The sequence below is a fragment of the Balaenoptera physalus genome, assembly GCF_965194825.1.
Source record: "Balaenoptera physalus genome assembly, chromosome: 8".
Lineage (NCBI taxonomy): Eukaryota > Metazoa > Chordata > Mammalia > Artiodactyla > Balaenopteridae > Balaenoptera > Balaenoptera physalus.
This window is the reverse complement of record NC_138887.1, coordinates 9,966,759-9,985,412: the sequence shown is the minus strand read 5'-3', so window position 1 is coordinate 9,985,412 and position 18,654 is coordinate 9,966,759. Positions and strand designations below refer to the sequence as shown.

The 18,654-nt window shown below is 44.9% G+C and overlaps 1 protein-coding gene across 2 annotated transcripts in view; it reads left to right on the top strand.

Moving 5' to 3' along the window:
• Positions 1-18,186, top strand: part of STK17A (serine/threonine kinase 17a) — a 38,107-nt gene extending 19,921 nt beyond the window's left edge. Inside the window, exons 3-8 of one of the 2 annotated variants that reach the window (XM_082473600.1) lie at positions 1,797-1,941; positions 8,672-8,827; positions 12,532-12,658; positions 15,826-15,874; positions 15,962-16,141; positions 16,584-18,186. In XM_082473600.1, coding sequence (XP_082329726.1) covers positions 1,797-1,941; positions 8,672-8,827; positions 12,532-12,658; positions 15,826-15,874; positions 15,962-16,141; positions 16,584-16,908 — 982 coding nt within the window. In that variant the 3' untranslated portion in view covers positions 16,909-18,186. The remainder of the gene's footprint in view (positions 1-1,796; positions 1,942-8,671; positions 8,828-12,531; positions 12,659-15,825; positions 15,875-15,961; positions 16,142-16,583) is intronic. The other variant, XM_082473601.1, reaches the window with a different exon arrangement.
• Positions 18,187-18,654: the final 468 nt, after the last annotated feature.

Genomic DNA, 18,654 nt, shown 5'->3' with positions numbered 1-18,654 from the left:
TCTCATACTGTAAGTAAAATATAATTGTCAGTTGTGTAGGTTTAACCAAATGAAAATCTGAATCAGCCAGCGAGTTATTTTCTTTCACTCTCACCACCTAGAGCTTTTCAGCTAAACTTAAATAGGTTCTTAGCTGACTTTGGTGAAAATTTTTGTTTCCTTTTATAGACAGAATTTAGAAAATAGATTGCCCTAACAAAAAAAAAGGAAGGAAAGAAGGCTGGAAGGAAAGAACTAAGTTATCTTATGAAAAGGAAACGAACGAGTAGCTTTTGTTTGACAGTAGATGGCTGCTTGGAGTTGCGTATTTCACATTAATTTTTATAACAACTTCATGGAGGCAATCCAGTCTTTTTTTTTTTTTTTAAACACATAAAGGAAAATTTGAGATAGGACATGAGCTGTCATTTATGGTAAGAACAAATTGTTAAAATATGGAATTTCTGCTGAAGGGAAAGAAAAATTGTAAATGATTTGTTTCTTTTATTGGCAAAATTCTTCAGGGGAAAAAAAAAAACAAAACAGGTGCTTTGGCCAGAGGGTGGAAGAAAGTTTAAGTCCGTACCGCTCTTTTGGTGAGCCTAGGTCATATCTACTGAAATTTCAAAAGCACATTCCTTTCACACCAGCAGTTTCATCCCAGTATCTACGTTGAAGACTACTTACTGACACAGGAGCTGACAGGAACCTTCACACACCTTCTCATCACAACATTGTTTATAATCATGAATAATTAGGAAAAAAAAAAAAACCTAAATGTCCTTCAGAGGGGAATGGCTAAATAAACTATGGTTTTTCTATTCACAAGGTTGCAGGAATTAAAAATTCTGAGGTAGGACTTCCCTGGTGCCGCAGTGGTTAAGAATCCACCTGCCAGTGCAGGGGGAACATGGGTTGGATCCCTGGTCTGGGAAGATCCCACATGCCCCAGAGCAACTAAGCCCACGAGCCACAACTACTAAGGCCATGCGCTGCAACTACTAAAGCCCGCGCGTTCTAGGGCCCCTCGTGCCACAACTACTGAGCCCACGTGCTGCAACTACTGAAGCCTGTGCGCCTAGAGCCCATGCTCCGTGACAAGAGAAGCCACCACAACGAAGAATAGCCCCTGCTCGCCGCAACTAGAGAAAGCCTGCCTGCAGCAACAAAGATCCAAGTCAGCCAAAAAATTTAACAAATAAAAGATAAAAATTATGAGATATAAAACCATCATGGAAAAGACTCTTAAGGCATGTTTAAGTAATTTTAAAAAGTAATAGAACAGTATCAGTTAGAATGTTGCCATTTATGTGTCTTTAAAAATCCAGAAAACTAATATTTTTGTATGCATTTAAATATATTTTAAAAATCTGGAAGGATGGAGTACACCTGAGTGATAACAGAGCTTACTTCTAAATGTAGCTCTGGACTGGGGGAAGGGTCTTCAATGGAGGGCATTTGCTTTATTTGCATTATTTGCATTTTTTACAAAAACAATGTTTTTATGTATTCTGTAACTAAATATTCTTGAGAATTTTTTTACTTGAAAGTGTGTTAATATATTTTACTACTAAGGTTTAGTTCTTGAAGTTCTGAAGCTGATGTTTTTATTTAGCTTTGGAAATGCTAATCTGAGCTTAAATTTTTACTTAAAAAATGTTGGATTTCAGCACGTACATGGACGAACGTTTACACACATTCAAATTACAGTCTCTGTAAATAAAGATACCTACTGTGTCTAAATATTAAGAACAAAAAGGCTATTTTTAATGAGTCCTCTTCCTTTCGATTGAAAATGTGCTTCTCATCTTCTCTAGTGCTGCTGGGGGTGAAATCTTTGACCAGTGTGTTGCAGACAGAGAAGAAGCCTTTAAGGAAAAAGATGTTCAGAGACTCATGAGGCAGATTTTAGAAGGTGTTCGCTTTTTACACGCTCATGATGTAGTTCATCTTGATTTGAAGGTAAGAGCTGAATTACTTTACAGTTTTGAAGTTGCTGGAGAATGACACTCTAGATGCGAAATATCTCACAGTGGTTTCCTCCAATATTTGTCAGGTTTGTGTGTTTTATTAGGTAACAAGGATATACGAATTGAGTCATAACTTGTATCCTGTAGCCAGTTTAATCAGGGAGAGAATGCACGTGTGCATGCATAGAAAGATAAATAATAATACATTGCCCCAGAAATGGAGCTTCGAGGGTATTGCTGGGGTAGGGGAAGGCTTCCTGGCGGAGACAGGGCTTGAGACAGACCTTTCCAAAAAGTTAGGATTTAGATAGGTAGAGAAGAATAGGAGAAAGTAACTCAAAAGAGTTAGGAATACTTGTGATGTGTTTGGACAAAAATAAATGGAAAAGTTCCTCTGGAATTGAAAGATGACGTAGGAGATACTGAAAGTTGAGAAAAGGCCAGATTCCCGGGGTTCACATGTCACAGAGTGATAGGTGATTTTTGAGCAGAAATATTTGAAAGGCAGTGTTGTGGAAAATTAGGCAGGCAGCAATAAATAAAATGAATTAGGGAATGAAAGCGATCAGAGGCAGGTAGATTTTTAATTTGAAATTGTCAAAGAAGGAAGGGGAGGAAGGAGGAGAGAAAATACAAAGGGTGGTATCAGTTACCATCCTTTCAAGTGACGCGGACGCCAGCTGAAAGCAGGGTAATCGAAAGAGGAACTTTCACTGGCTAAAAAGTCCAGGGTAATTCTGGCTGCAGCTACAGCACTATTCATTCATCCAGATACTGCCAGCGCTTGGTTTTTCTTCAGTTCTCAGCTCTACCTCCTCCAAACGGCAATGAAATGGTGGTGAGTTAGATGTGACCGTTTTTTAGCCTCACAACTGCCCTGAGACTCAGCAGGAAAGAGCTGCTCTCAAGTCACTGGCTCGTTCAGAAGTCCTGAGACCCACTCAGACCAGCTTAGATCAACCCAGAAAGAATTGGTGCACTGGTGCAGGGTTTTGATGGCCAGGCCAGTGCCATCGGTGTCATATGCTCCCACCTAGAGGGGTCCAGCCCTGCTCCCAGCCCAGCTTTGATGCGGACTGAGAGTGGGGAAGGGATGGGTTCTCAGACCAGTTCCGTTTCTCCAAGACGAGAGAACGGGCGCTCAGGGGACAAACAGTAAGTGTCCACCGCAGGGATTCAGAGCATATTCCTTCAGGCAGCTGAGGAGAAGAGCGTCTAAGACCCCTGCTGGCTTTCCCATGGTTGAGTCCAGGTGGGGCTTTGTGGAAGTGAGACAGTCCTCCAGCGCAGGACACACCCCAGGGGCTCCGGCTCCTTACCCGCCCTGTCAGCCAGAGGAGAGGGCGTGAGGAAGGAGGGTAACCTGACAGGGCCGAACCCCCGGACCCAAAACCACTTTCGTCTCCTGAACTTCTGCGGCCTCGTCTCACTCACCTGCCCACCCACCCTGACCCCTGCTGTCGTGTGCTTCCAGCAGAAAGGAGATGCTTTAGGCAGTGGCTCTTCAGCTTTGACCCAGGTCAGGGTCACCTGAAAGGCTTGTTAAAACAAATTGCTGGGCCCCAGCAAGTTTCAGATTCAGGGCAGGGCCAGGTGATGCCAGTCCTGCGGATGCAGGTGCCACTCAGACAGCTGCTGCTGGATGGCACACTCTGTGACACGTTATACACACCATACTGTACACGTACCATACTGTACACATACCGTGCTGTATACATGGCAGTGTTTAGTCTCTTTTGCACGAAGGAAGACTCTCAAGGAGTGTGCAGTGTATAACCTGGAAGTGACTCTGTAAGTAAACTTGATCAAATTCCATTTGAAATTAGGTGGAAAGGTAATAGGTCCTCCTTCAAATGCTAGGTTCTTACAGAAAAATACAGGGGAAAGGAAATTATTTGGAAACCTTCTTGTTCTTTTCTGAAAGATGCCAATATTTCATTTTGTTAACAGTTCTTTTTTTCTGCGGCACACTGATCTCTTAGTAGGGTGTCTAAAGTGGGCGGTTACAGCACAGTAGAGTGTGGGAGTGATAGTGCCATTTTTTGAAGGCAGGTGTGGACGTGTGTGCACCCACGAGCGGTCCCAGGAGGCTGATGCCGCAGTGGCCTTAGAGATCACCTAGGTGAGACCCTCAGAGCATGCGCCAAGGGAGCTGGGGCTTTGGTTTTTCCCTTTAGTGCGTCGTATGCATTAGAAATTCAGAGATCCTGGGTGCGGGACACAGCCGCTGTGCTTCGCTCGGGAACACTTGCCAGGAAGAGATGGTCTCTGCAGTCCAGACTTCAGTGGACTCAGGCTTTAAGAAGCCTCAGTTAGTACCAGCCGTGAGGAGGACGTCCCCAAAGTCATGTCTGTGCCAAGCCTTCTCTCATGTTTGGTTTTACACACTTAACTTTGTAAAATCATACATTTATTTCTATGACGTTTTGCTGGTTTTATGATATAAAAACGACCTCCAGGAACAGAACCCCAATTTAAATAATATTGCACCTATAGGAAATGAGCTTTCAATTTATGACAGCTCCACCTATGACATTATTCAGAAAAGGAGCTAATTAGGTAGCAAGTCAGACAGGTTGCCAACACCGTGTGTCATGCATCTTTGATGTTACTTGAAAGCAGTCAAGGGTGAATATTAAGTTCTTGAATACCAGGTTCAACTGTGTATTTACACAGTGAAATTATATCCCTTTCTCCCTAATACGCTCAGTATAAATCGTACCCTTTCTCCCCAGTGCACTCGGTGTAGAATTCTTTCCAGCTTTAATAGAGGCTTTGATGATGGGCCTTTGATGTTGGAAACAGGACTTTGCATGTTTCCTGGGCCCAGAAGAGCTAGAGGACAGGTGGCCTGGAAGGCTCCCAGCCTGCCTTCCGCCCGCACGCTCTGCACACACGCTGTCAGACTTGCTTCTCAGTGAGCTCTGGAGGGGAAAGGTTGGGGATGGGGTTGGAAAGGCAGCAGTGCAGACGGGAATGATTTCTATCAAAAGGTCATTTCCAAGTTGACTTCCATGTCCCCCGTGAGTCTGGACAAAGAGAGTCTGCTGTCCTGCATCTTTTAACAACCGTCTGCCCAGTGACGACTTGTCTATAATGCTGACTCTCAGTCTCTTTCAGAGCTTGAAAGACGAAGCTATAGAGCTAAATGTGTTTTCTTACGTTTTAATTCTGTGAAAAGTGATAACCCCAGTATATATGGGAACTTTGAGTCAGTAGACCATTTATTCCCCCTTATGGTGAAAATGGGCAATTCTCGTCCCAGAGACAGAAGTTAGTTAGAATAACTATTATAGTTGTCTCTTTGAAAAGTGGTAATTGACAGAACGGGAAATACACTACTCAGTCTGGTCAGACCCCAAACGGTCAGTTTGCCAAAAGACTGATTCGCTGAAGACTCTCAGCCAGATGCAGGCAGGCCTCGGAGATGTGGCGGGTTTGCTTCCAGACACCACAGTACGGTGAATGTCGCAATAAAGCGAGTCACACGATCTTTCCCAGTGCCAAGGTCACTGATCACAGATCAGCACAACAAATATAATGAAAAAGTCTGAAATACCGCGAGGATTACCAGAATGTGACACAGAGACACAAAGTGAGCAAATGCTGTTTGAAAAACGGCGCCAAGGCTTGCTCGACGCAGGGTTGCCTCAAACCTTCAATTCTTAAAAAACAAAATAGCTGCGAAATGCAGTAAAACAAAGTGCGGTAAAACGAGGCAGGCCTGTATCTTCAACTGAACGTGGGAAGTTCTTTGAGGAGTAGCAGATGCAGATGTTGGGGTGTTTATGCATCTATGAAAATTGAAGACACTGAAGTGTGTGTGATTAAGGGAGAGCCCATTCCTTTGCACGTAAATCATGGCAGGGCTGGCAAGTCTCAGTAACAGCAACTCTGCCAGAGTCAGGACAAGCTCAAGTCTCAATACCATCTCAGTAATTTGGTGAGCTAGTCATGGGCGTAATGGCCTGCTTTTACATCAGTCAAGGGGAGGACTGACCAAAAAAGGGCATAAAAAAATCCAGTCTTAAAATCCAAGGCTGTTTGTGTTTAGACGGTCTTGTACTGGTCAGATCTTCCAACAGTTCTGTACTAGGTATTCAGTCATTAAACCCGTCCACCCTGTGATATGTATAATGGGAAGTAGAGGAGCAGACTAGGAATTAGAAGCTGGAACTTTCCCATCTGAGATTAAGTTGATCACTGATAGTTTAAGCATCAATGTTTTACTTGAAAGAGGGGTAACATGTAACATTTCTAAACAGTTTCCCAAATTTATTTAGACAGGATTATTAACCTATTTCTATACTCTGACCTGGGTTTTAGTGCATAAAAAGTCTATTTACTTGAATTTTCGTGGGCTGATAAAATGTTCCTTAAAATGCTGTCCATGGTACCTGAAGCCTTATTGAGCAGATTAGCCTCAAGTCTACAATGATCTCATTCAATGGTGATTGCTCAGTAAATGGTAAACAGATTCTGTACAGAAGTGAAGATACCCAGATAAATAAAAGGATTCCCCCACGAAGCTGAGAAATAAGATTTTAGGACTCCTCTACTCCCAGTTGTCTATTTGGGAACAGTTTGTATGTTTCCCGTTTATTCCACTCTCATTACCTCTCTGTGGACCTTGTTATTTTCTCTCTTACCATTTGGGATGCGTGCATCTTAAATAGAATTAAGTATTGTGAGCTGCAGCCTCTGTCATGAACTGGATTCCATAGAAAGGAGGTCTAACTAAGCTGTAAATTTAAAGGTACTTATCTTTGTTTTCAGCACATATTTTCAGAAACTGATGGATATTTTCAGAAACTGATGGAGATTATAGTCTTATATTTTATTTAGAGGAGTAAGGTCTACTTTAAAAACGTACCTGTGGTCAAACCAGGGCACAGTTGGATGAGAGGACATAATAAACGTTAACTGTGAAGTTCCAAAAAGCTGGGATTTTATGAGACGTGTGTTTTTTCTAGCAATCTCTCTTTCAAGGTTTAATGTCTCTCACTTTGGCAGATTATGGATGCTGTGACCAAGCCTTGATTTCAGATACTAAGGCAACATTTTTAATAATTTGGTCACACTACTACCGAATTTACTACATTACCACCAAACCAACTAGCTTTTGCATAATAACTAAAGAAAGCATTTCCCATGGAATGTAAAGAGTAAACAAAATGTAAGGGAAAGATGTTTAATCTACTTTAAGGGAACAAATGGTATTTAAAAACATTCCCAGAATGAGCATGTCGTGTTAACCACAAATGAACCTTAAGGAGATCTGGTGATTAGCAGTATTTCTCTTGGCGTTTTTGATGTACTGGGAAAGGCAAAACATGTGCAGTGATGAACGTCTGTTTGGAGCCAGACTCCTCTCATCTAATTTGCCTGAACAATGATGTTTGATTGTACTGTAGTATATCATTAATGCAATACAACTAAAGTTGCCTTGAGAAGTCTGGGGTCTCATAATCATGATGTTACATAGGATTTTTTCCTGAAGAAATAGCTAGAAGCTAAGTAAAAAAGAAAATGTTGGCTTTATAAGGAAGTTTATGTTACCAGAACCTCTATAGTTACTTTGTCATTGAAAAGAGAAATTGATTCTAACATTGATCAGTTGAGCTTCTCAATCTCGGTTGGGGGGTGCTTTATGTGGTTTGGGTATTTATAACCGTTGAGCACACATCTGCAGTGGAAACTTCTACAGTGACAGCAATTTGTTGTTTTGGGTTTTCATTCAGTTTTAAGTTTTTACTGTAGCCAAAACTGTCTGTGATTTAAAAGAAAAAGAAAAAACAGGTTTTTATACAAAATTAGAGATGATACTGAGCCACAGTGTGGTTGTTTCACTGTAGGCAGAAAAGTCTTAGTTATTCTGATGAATTTGTTTTCAAAACAAACTATCATTCCATAATTGCATAGTGGTAGTAAATTAGGACAGTGGGTAAGAGACACTAAGAATTCCCTGTTTCTTGGGGTGTCATTGCATCTTTTTTTTTCTCTTAAGGAGTTTAACGCTGCACCGTCAACCCAGTGCCACTGGCCACGTGGTGCTTTAGAGCACTTGGAACGCGGCTCGTCTGAACTAGGCGGTGCTCAGAGTGTGAAATCCACACCAGAGCTCAAAGACTTAGTATGAAAAACAGTAAACTATCTCAATAATTTTCCCTATTAATTACATGTTGAGGGTATAACCTTTTAGATATATTGAGTTAAATAAATACATTTAATTTCACCCGTTCCATTTTACTTTTTGTAATATGGCTACTAGGACATTTTAAATTACCTTTCTGTAGGACAGCACTGGCTTCAAGGGTATCAGAAGATATTTGAGCCAAAACCACCTGTACTAGATCTCTTAGCCTTTCCGTTTGTTTTTCAGCCTAGTGTAAGCTAGTTTTTTCTCCCACCACTTTACTAAAAATTACTTTCTCTGAGCTCTTTTGTGGCCCTCATTCTTCCCCTGGTCCCGTCTGACGGCGCTGTTCTCCCTGACTTTCCTGCTCTAGTGTCACACCTGGGTTCTCGCTCTCAGACCAGCGTTTCTCCTCTCTTTCCTGACTCTTGGTGTTTACCCCGAAACGTAGTTACCAGCCATCCTTCCTCTTGGCCCACTTCTCTTCTCGCCGTACACCCTTCCTCTCGTTGACTTCCGTGCTTTTAGTCTTTCCTGTGTGCCGTGGGCCCCCAAAGCCATGTCCTCGGCCTTGCTGTCTCTCCAGGCTGAATCTCCAATTGTCCCGGCTGGTCCTGAGAAAACTGAAGTGATGATCCTCTCTGCGGACCCAGTGTATCCATCAGCGAAGGACGAGACGTCCCTCTTCCTGCTCCTACACGTCATCAGTCACGATGGCCTGTGGATTTTGCCTCTGTTACGTGTAAAATATCTTTCCTTTCATTCCATGCTTCATCATATCTTCCTCACTCTGTCTCTCTCCCTCTAGAGACTTTGAAAACAGGCTAAAGGCACATTTTTCAGAAGGCTGTTCGCAGCCGCATGGTTGTATTTGACAGTCCCTTGCACATCGTGCTGTGTGCTGGCTCCCCTGTGTACTTTGGCCTGCGGTCTTGTCTTTCCCTGGAATGTCCTCCGTCCCTCCCCTTGCTCTGCCTTCTGCCAGGCACTCCCGAATGGCCCACAAAGCCCTGCGAGTCCTGTCCCCCACCCCCATTTCCTTCCAGCCTCACACCTGCCCCTCACCTCTGTGCTTGTCTTCAGCTCGCAGTTCTTCCCTCTGCCACCCCCAACCCCGAGAGGCTCTGCCATGACTGGCTCCTTCCTAACATTGGTCTGCCCTCAAATACGCCGCCTCCGGGAAGCCTTCCCTGACTGCCCTGGAAATAGCATCCGCACACACACATACCCGACGGGCACTCTCTCGCTCCTTCCCCCACTCTGAGTTCTCTGTAGAGCTTAAAACAACCTGAGGTTGTATTATTTATTTGTACTTATTTGACCCTATTGGAATATAAGTCTCCAAAGGAACGGAGGACTTGTTTTCTGCCATTTCCTCAGGTCACAGCTCACTAGGCAGTCAGTAAAACTTTCCGGAATAAGTGGTGAAATCCTTTTTCCCCGTCAGGGCTGCTCCCCTACCTCCTCTGGAACCCTCCAAGGCAGAATCATTCCGTCTTGTTCATCTCTTGCCTGAGTGCTTTGTCAACTGCAGCACCTGAGCTAGTTGAGCCCGACAGGCCCATCTGTCTTCTGTTCTGAGTACGAACTCAGGACAGTAGGGGCTTGGCATTACTCATAGTTATGGTACCACCTGTCCTGACACAAAATAGAGACCCTTTAAGGGTTTCTTTGTAGTTAGTCACCTTTCCTCTTTTCATTTACTGGGCGAGTATCAGTGCGGGCCTGCGGGGTGCCAGGCCCTGAGCCCGGTGACGTCACCGTGGCCAGGACTGTGGCTCCTGTTCCCACAGAGCTGTAGCCTCTTCCCCTCTGTTTCTGAATCCAGACTGAGATAAACCTACAAGCATTTTCATAATGGATGGCTGGCTCGACAGTAAGACCCGTTTCAAAGAGAGGGCCCCCCTGTATCTCAGCATCCTCTGTCGTAGGGCAGCCCTTCACGTTGCTGCTTCCCTGCCGTGCTAGGTCTTCTCGCCAAGTTGACCATAGGCAGAGCAGAGCAGAGCGTCCCAGGTGGGGGGGGGGGGGGGTGCGACGACAGAGATGCTGTTGAGAGGGAGAGCGTGACAGGTGTGAGTGGCTGGCAGTGTCCGGCGGGGAGACCGACTTGCCCTGAGCCCAGGGAGCGGGTGTGTGACAAGTCTGGACAGCCGGCGCGAGCTTGCCCTGCCCGGGGCTTGTGGGCCCCAGTGAGCAGCTGGGAGGTTATCGTAGGAGCAGAGGAAAGCTACTGAAGGATTTAGGCAGGGCGGCCACCGAGCAGATTTACAGAGGACGAAAGACCCTCCTGGCTGCAGTTCGGGCAGCGTTCTGCTGCAACGGAGGAGAAAGTGGTGGTAGCTCAAGGTAGTGTTCTGTGGGGAGAGGGGCAGACAAGGTCTAGAAATGCCTACATCTAGGACTTAACGTCACTAGGACGTGGTGACGCGTTAGCTCGATGGCGAAGGCGGTGGGGGGGGAGGAGAGACGGAGATGCTCCTCGGCGTTGCGTCCTGCTGGCCGCAAGGGGCACCCACCGAGATGCCTGCGGGGGCGTCAGGAGAGTCTGCTTTGGGAGGAAAACAGGAGTCCCACTTGGGCACGTTGAATGGGAGGCGCCTCTGAGACATCAAAGGGGAGAAGTTAGGTAAAGAGTTGGTTGAAGGGAGCTGAGCCAGAGAGAAAGGCTGTGAGTCCGGAGGGGCAGGTGGAAGTGCGGGTGGGAGTGGAGCGAGGAGGGGAGTAGCCTCCGGATCAGGCCCCGGGCGCCCAGCAGTTAGCAGGTGGTGGCAGGAGACGGACCAGCGGCAGCAGCCCGGGGGTTAGCAGGAGGGCCGGGACCGTGTTCTGTTCTGGAAGCCAAGAGAAAAGGAGAGGGTAAGTTTGCCGGGCAGCCGGGGAGGCCCTTCCCGAGCAGAGGCCTGAGGTGTGCACCGTGTGTCTTGCTGAGGGACTGCAGCCCGACTGACTTGGAGCACAGGCTCCCCGCAGAATGGTGACAGGAGCGGCATCTAGAGAGGGAGGCAGGGGCCGGAGCGTGGAACACGCTGGGCGCTCTGGGGAGGTACGTATACGTTATTGGTGCCCGTGCTCCTCAGTTCACCTTTGCAAGTGCTCTTAACGGCCAAAGACAGTGAGCGCCGACCCATTCTGAAGCGCACGTAAGCCTCTTTCAAATCTCATATTTTATTTTAAAAAGGCGGATGAATTTTACATTCTAGTCCGTAACGTATCAGCTTGACTTTTTATGCAAAGATGTCCTAGTTATTTCCAGCTGAGCAGAAATGACTCCAGGAGTGCGAAGCTCACTGGTCCTCTGGGAGGCGCTTACCACCACCACGTGCGTCCAACCCGCCCCGGCCCCACCGGAGTGTGTCTGTTGGCGAAGAACAGCCAGACGACCGCAGGGAGAGGGTCACGATCAGACTTACAGTATGGGAAGGTTGTCGTACGTGGAGGATGGGTTGAAGGTGGGGAAACTAGAGACAGGAGGGTCATGAAATCCCAGATTTCGTGCAGTGGGAATATTGAGATCTAGGAAATAGAATTCACATGACTGGTGACTTCACTGGATGTGAAAGTGATGGAAAATGAAGGGTACAGAGAACTTTAGGATGATTCCCCAGTGTCTGACTTGAGCACTGAGGCTGGGAATACAGAAGAGAGCAGTGGGTTTGGTGCCCGAGGTGTGTATTGCATTGAAGGCCTTGCCAGGCGAAAAGATCCGATTTTAATTGGCGCTGTGAGTCCGGAGAGGGCTTAGGGTAGAAGTGATCAGCATGTAAGTGGCGGCTAAGGCTTTGATAGTAGATGAAATTGCTGAGAAGTAGAACGCAGAGTGTCACGAGAAGAGGGCCAGCCAGCAAGAGATCTTGGGCAACACCACTATTTAAAAGCAGAGCAAAGAAAACAATCGTGAAAAAAATGGAGAGGGAGCTATAGAGGGAGGAAGAGATCCAAGAGGGAATATAAGGACGACCAGTGTCCCGCTGTCAGTGCCTGCAGGACCCCCGCTGGACTTGGTGGGCCTTCGATTATTAAAGATATTGTGACCTTAGTGAGAGCAGGTCGAGTACAGGGGGCAAATCCCCATTCAGCTGGATTGAGATGACCTCGCTTTCAAGAAGTTGAGCTTTGAGGGAGGGAGTGTGTTGGCTAGAAAGAGATGCAGGGTCATGGGGGGAGGATTCTTTTTATTAAGCGGTTTGGTTTGGTTTTTAAGATGGGAATAGATGCGTAGCTGCGTGCCGGGGAAGAGCCGGTATAAGGGAAGAGATGGCGCGAGGCCCGCTGCCTGACGCATAGGAAGCATGCTGCAGAAACGCTGTCTAACGAGCGACTGTCTGCTGCTGAATCTCCCGCTCGCAGCTCCGCAGGCGGAATGTGTATGTTTTAGGGGCGCCTCGCTCATTATGCTCCTCGTGTGCAATCACGCTTTATTAACTCGGGCGGGTCATTTTGTAGCCCCAGAATATTCTGCTGACGAGTGACTCTCCACTGGGCGACATTAAGATAGTTGATTTTGGTCTTTCAAGAGTCATGAAGAACAGCGAAGAGCTCCGGGAGATCATGGGCACTCCTGAATATGTGGGTAAGTGTCCGCGAGAGTGGGGTGTGCTCTGTGTTTGGGGTCGGGCGTCGCCTTCACTGGGGAGCTCCCATGTGGCGTGATGAGTGGTGGGACCTGCCGTCCACTGTGTTGAAACTCTACCACCAGAGACCCCTTCCTTTGTATTAAGTTAAAAAAATGGAAAACTTTAAAGAGTAAGGTACCAAATTGGTGGTCCCTTTCCTGGAGGGCTAAGAGAAGTTGAAGGGATTGCTTCTAAAAGGAATAGGAGAGGATGTCAGGTTGTCTGAGGGTGGAAGGATATTTAACAAGTAAGGACCTTTTAAGAACTTCAAGTTGGTAGAATAAACGCTGTGAAAGTCATTGCAAGCCCTGTGATTGCATAGATATGGGAAACAGGGCATTCTGCTGGGTTGACGCAGGGCTGAGAGCTTCTGGCAGAAAGAGAAAGGAGAGAGCAGCTGAAGTGATGAACCATGGCTTCTCGGTTTGGTAGAAAAAGTGGTAAACTATGACTTTTTGGATAGACTGGAAGGAAAATGGAGCATAAAATTAGTGGTTGGATGAGGTTAAAGAAAATGAGAGATTTCTGTAGAAGAGCAAAGCAGTAAAATAATTTAAGGGTGTGACCAGGGATTACAGTTTTATCATTTAAAATGTCAGAGTAGAAAGGGCTCTTTGTGATTACAGGGCCTTGGATGTAGCTCTGGAAGGTCAGCTTCTTTAGAGCAGGAGGTCGAGAAGCATGGGTGCCAGGCCGTGGGGTCCTGCACATCAGTGTGGAAATTGCCCGGGGTGATGGCAGCCCTGGGAGGAGGAGGATGGCTTTTGTGTCCGTAGGTGACAGCATCATTGTGGCCAGGAGTAGAGAAGGCTGTGGCCTGGGCCTGGGGGGAAGAAGAAGATTTGCCTGAGGGCAGAGGCGTGAAGTGGGCGGACAGGCAGTCTCCTTCTAGAAGGCCTGGGGGTGTGGCAAGAAGAAAGTGAAATGAGAAGAGTAGTCCTTGAAGGAGCCCAGGATGGTGGGAATTTATGTAGGAAGGAAAAAAGGATTCCAGGGGGACACAGAAAGTCCCGGGGGACAGGTCGGGTTGAGGAAAACAAAGCTGTATGGCAACGACAGTACAAAAAATAATTTGAAGTTTTAAAATACTTTCTAAAGTCCTACAGTTTGAAACAGCAGATCCTTTATTAATTAGGTAATAAAAGATACCACAGGCAGAAAAACACCCTTCAAATATTGTGTGTTTTTTGTGGACTAGAACACAATTTCCAGTACGCCGACTGGTACGTCTCATGGCCGCTGAGTTAGTGTTAGGAATGTGGCTTAACAAGCTGCTGCTTCAGGGGAAGCACCAGTGACGAACGGGAGGCCTTGTAAACTGGAAGAAGCACGGGAGACTGCGGGCTGAAGGGCTGTGGGCCGAGATGTCGATAGGAATTATTGCCCTGAATGAGTTTCTGGGGGGTTGTTTGTTTTGTTTTGTTTCCCTCCGATGCTTTCTGCTCTTTGGTAAATTCTATATTTTCTACCAAGAGCTTTTTTCCCTCCAAAAAACAAAGCTGTGTTGTTCTTTATGATAAAAGCAGTACAAGCCCAACCCCAAAAAACTACAAATAACTCCGAAGGATATAATACAGAAAAACAGGCGGCGCTCCTGTCTCTTCGCCTGGCCTGCCTTTTAAAGGGGGCCCCGTGCCCCCAGCCCCGCCCCAGCCTTTCATACGCAGAAAGGGCTGCCTGGGTGTGTGCCCCTCCGCACTGGCCAGCTGTGGGACCTCGGTCCCCAGACCTCTCTATACCTCACAGTCCTCTGTCCAGGAAACGAGGCTGTGAAAGTCCTACCTCACTGGATCTGCTCCGTCACACTCTCACGTCAGCGCTCAGCACGTAATAAACACTCAGAAGAGTAAGCTAATGTTATTTCCTTCCCCGCTCCTCCCACCATCTACTGCTCTCTCCGCTCTGTTGTACTTTTTCCCCTCCAGTGATTTGGATACTCTGCATTTGATTTTAAATTTCCTGGTAGTATCTTTTAAAACTTTCTTTTTCTGTTTTCTTTTTTTGGCCATGCTGCATCGCTTGTGGGATCTTAGATCCCCGACCAGGGATGGAACCCGTGCCCCCTGCGGTGCAAGCCTGGAGTCCTAACCACTGCACCGCCGGGGCACTCCGTCTTTTACAACTTTTAAATAACATTCGTAGCCTCTGCTTCTCAGCTCAACAGCTTCAGATAGAAGTGGGGGAAACCAGTATCCCCTACACCTCCTCCCCTCATGTTCTGGGGCAGGCTTATCTCCCACTCCTAAGGCATGTGCAACTTTGAGTGTTTTGGTTTTCCCTAGAACATTTTCATTCCCTTTTTTATTGTAATTACCACCATTTTTTAGGCTTTGATCTGTTTTTAAATGGATTCAGTACTTAATTGCCTGTCTTTTCATAGCCTAGTCTTCCTATTTCTATACTTTTGAAAAAAATCGTCTTTTGGTTGACTGCATCATACCAGTGAGTAGTCTTCAGGGAGGATTTTCCTGAATTCCCCCTATGTCCTTGCACACTTGGGACTGTCTTTCTGTTACTTCTCTGGCTGGCAGCAGTCTAGTTAGATATTATCAAAGCAAACTTTTTCTCAACCCTGTAGGTTGTCTTTGTTGTCTGTGTGTGTGATGCATGTCATCCAAGGATGCCCAGGTTGTTTCTAACCTTGTTGACTGACTTTGTGTTAACGGGTGGGCATTTTAAAAGCTCACTGCAGCCACAGCATAGAGAGTAGATCAGAGGGCGGGACCAAGTGGGGGTCAGGGGGCACGTGCTGTAGACTGGGGCGGGGGAGGGCACGATTTAAAAGCGGGAACTTGATGCTTGATTAGATAGAGGGTGTGGGAAGAGGAAAGTGTAAAAGTTGCCAGTTTATGTGGCAGTAGTTATGTATTCAAATATTAAAAAAAAAAAAAAAATACTAGGACCCAGCATTGGAGGATAGAGGTGCAAAAAGCAAGTTAATTATAAACATCTAGTTAGACTTTACAGTAATGCGTATTGATTTGACTTATCACGTGAACTTATTTCATCTTAGCCCAAACCTTAACAATGTCTTAGATTGATCTTTAAATTTTTCTCTCTAAGAGCAAATTTGGCAATTTTTTTTTTCACAAAACTGAATGTTTTCTTCTGTTTCTGATACTAGCTCCTGAAATTCTTAGTTATGACCCCATCAGCATGGCAACGGATATGTGGTGAGAATTATTTATGATGAATTGATCAAATTAGTTTCAAGAAATGAATAAGATACTAATTTTTCTTACATTTTCATTCTGATTTAGGAGCATTGGAGTGTTGGCATATGTCATGCTGACGGGAGTATCGCCTTTCTTAGGCGATAATAAACAAGAAACGTTCCTCAACATCTCACAGATGAATTTGAGTTATTCTGAGGAAGAATTTGATGTTGTGTCTGAGTCAGCTGTTGACTTCATCAAGACACTTTTAGTTAAGAAACCTGAGTAAGTATTCGTTAATATTGATCTCTATCAATTTTTGAGCAATCTGAACAAAAGCAGATTAACAACTGAAACCCCAAAATGAAGACATTGAAAGTGTAGACATAAAACTAGATGAAACCTTTGGCTTCTTACATCTGTTGAAAGAAAAAGTGGCAAAAATGAAAATGTTTTTTAGAAAATGTGAACCGCACCTCAGTATAACAGATATTTGCCATCTGTTCTTGGTCTTTCAAAGGGGCTTTTCAGAGATAACTTAAAATACTATTTTTCTATATTGTGGGGAACGGCATTTGCATGCAAATGCTAAAACTTTGTTTTATTCAGGAACCACAATAAGATCTTTGTGGTTCATACGTCCCAAAATATAATACCTTATGCTCTAAGTTATAGTTGAGGCTTTAAACTACTTCGTCCTAATTGTAAAATGTGTATCTTTATCCAGAGATCGCGCCACTGCTGAGGAATGTCTGAAACATCCATGGCTAATGGAGAGCAGTGTTCAGGAACCTTCTCTCAAGGTGAAAGGGGCATTAGAAGAGGCACAGGCCCTCCAGGAAGGCGATTCTGTGCCTGAAAGTAATTCAGATACTCAGAAGCCGGAAACCGAGGAATCCGTCGTCACAGAGGAGTTGATTGTAGTTACTTCATATACTTTAGGACAATGCAGACAGTCTGAAAAAGAGAAAATGGAGCAAAAGGCCATTTCCAAACGATTTAAATTTGAGGAACCTTTGCTGCAAGACATTCCGGGAGATTTTATCTACTGAGCAGTATTTCCCTTTATAACTTTAAGATTTCTACATTGGAAACATTATTTATGGACTTCTGGCCAAATGGTACATGTGCTGAAAGTGGATGACCAGGTGTCACTGGTAGAAACTAAAATAACTTTGTCAAACTTGTGGAGTTAGAGAAATCAAGCCAGATTTATAAAGTTGCCAACCAGGAGGTTTAACGGGTAAAGTTATCCTTTTCAAAGTTCTTTTTAAGAAGGGAGATGCTTGAACCTTTTATTTCTGCATCCTGTTTCTCCAGAATGAGAATTTGTATGCAAAGATATCTGTAGTCACTTTCCTTAAAAATCCAAGTAAAAGTGCCAAAATTAACATCTTTGTAAATTTGTTTTGCATTATTCATATGTATATCTATATCTGCATATATGTATGTTGATATCTTTACTAAAATTGATACTTTTTCACTTTGGATTTTTGGAGGGGACTAAGATTTTAATTTAAATAGGTATTTTGCAAATTTTTGAGACCTAGAATAACATCCACTAGTTTAATAACGTCTTATTTTTATATTTTATTACTGCTTTATGTTGACTTGTTTTGGCTTCTGTTGTTTTTTTCCTAATGCTTTGCAACCCTATCAGTGAGAAACCCTGGCTAATTTTTTTTTTTTTTTCTTCAACACCACTAGTAAGAGTGGTGGTGATTTTTCACCTCTGAAATTGTTCTGGTTTTCAAGGTCAAGGTTAAGTCACCCTGTAATGTTAAACCAGTGTCGGCTCCGCGTGTCCCTCATCACACCTTCCTTGTCTACCCTCTTTCACAGGCCGCACCCCTGCCGCCTCCTCACACGCTTGTCGCCTGACTTTGGTCTCTTGCGAGAGGCAGTGTGATCTGATCAACACAGTGGTGCTTCGGTCAGTGAAAAGACGCTATTATGTTGTTTTTGTTAATAAAGTCCCCAGGAATCGGGGAAGAAATATAAAGCACATTCATGCTGGCCATCGAGCCTCTGCTTCTGCTGAATTTCATATTAGCCCCCACGCAATACTAGGAAAAGCGGTAAAATGCCAGAATATTTATAAACCTTTACTTTGTTCATAAACGATTTGACATTGGAGACTTTGTCATTAGGGAGGTACCCTAAGACTTGTAAGATTTATAAGAATATACTCAGTAGCGTTTAATTTACTTAGGATTGAACACTTCAGTTGTATCTGGGCCCACAGTGAACAAATGCCTATTTAAAAAAGTGGAAATGTAAAAGCGTATGCTGTATAATTTAAAGCAACTAAATATTCTTCTTACACAGAACAGTCTGAGAGTCCTTATTTATCTTGTATTAGGTGCTTGTATCGGGTGAATACAACTTGTCTGTGACCTGTGTGCTGTGTGCACACAACGTGTGCTCTGTACCGTGAGCTACTTGGACCCATCCCTTCGCAGTCCGCTAGGGTGTCACGTGGCGCTTTCTTCCCAGCCTGGTTGCTCAGATGTCAGCCTCAGGACCATGGGAGCCCCTAACCATCTGTTTTCAAGTGTGTGTAGGGTGCTGGGCTGGACTTCCCCATGCGTGGTCTGCACGAGCTCCCAGCCCTGCCTTGCAAGTGTCGCAGGCCCTGTATTGTTCCGACACCATCAGGTGAAATTGATTAGGCAGTTCGAACCCTCGGTTTGCACTGTTTTCTCACTAAATTGGCATATTGATTTATACAGTTTCTTGGAAACGAGCATTTCTAAACAAGCTCTATAAAGAGGAAGAGGAAATTCTGCTACAATGGC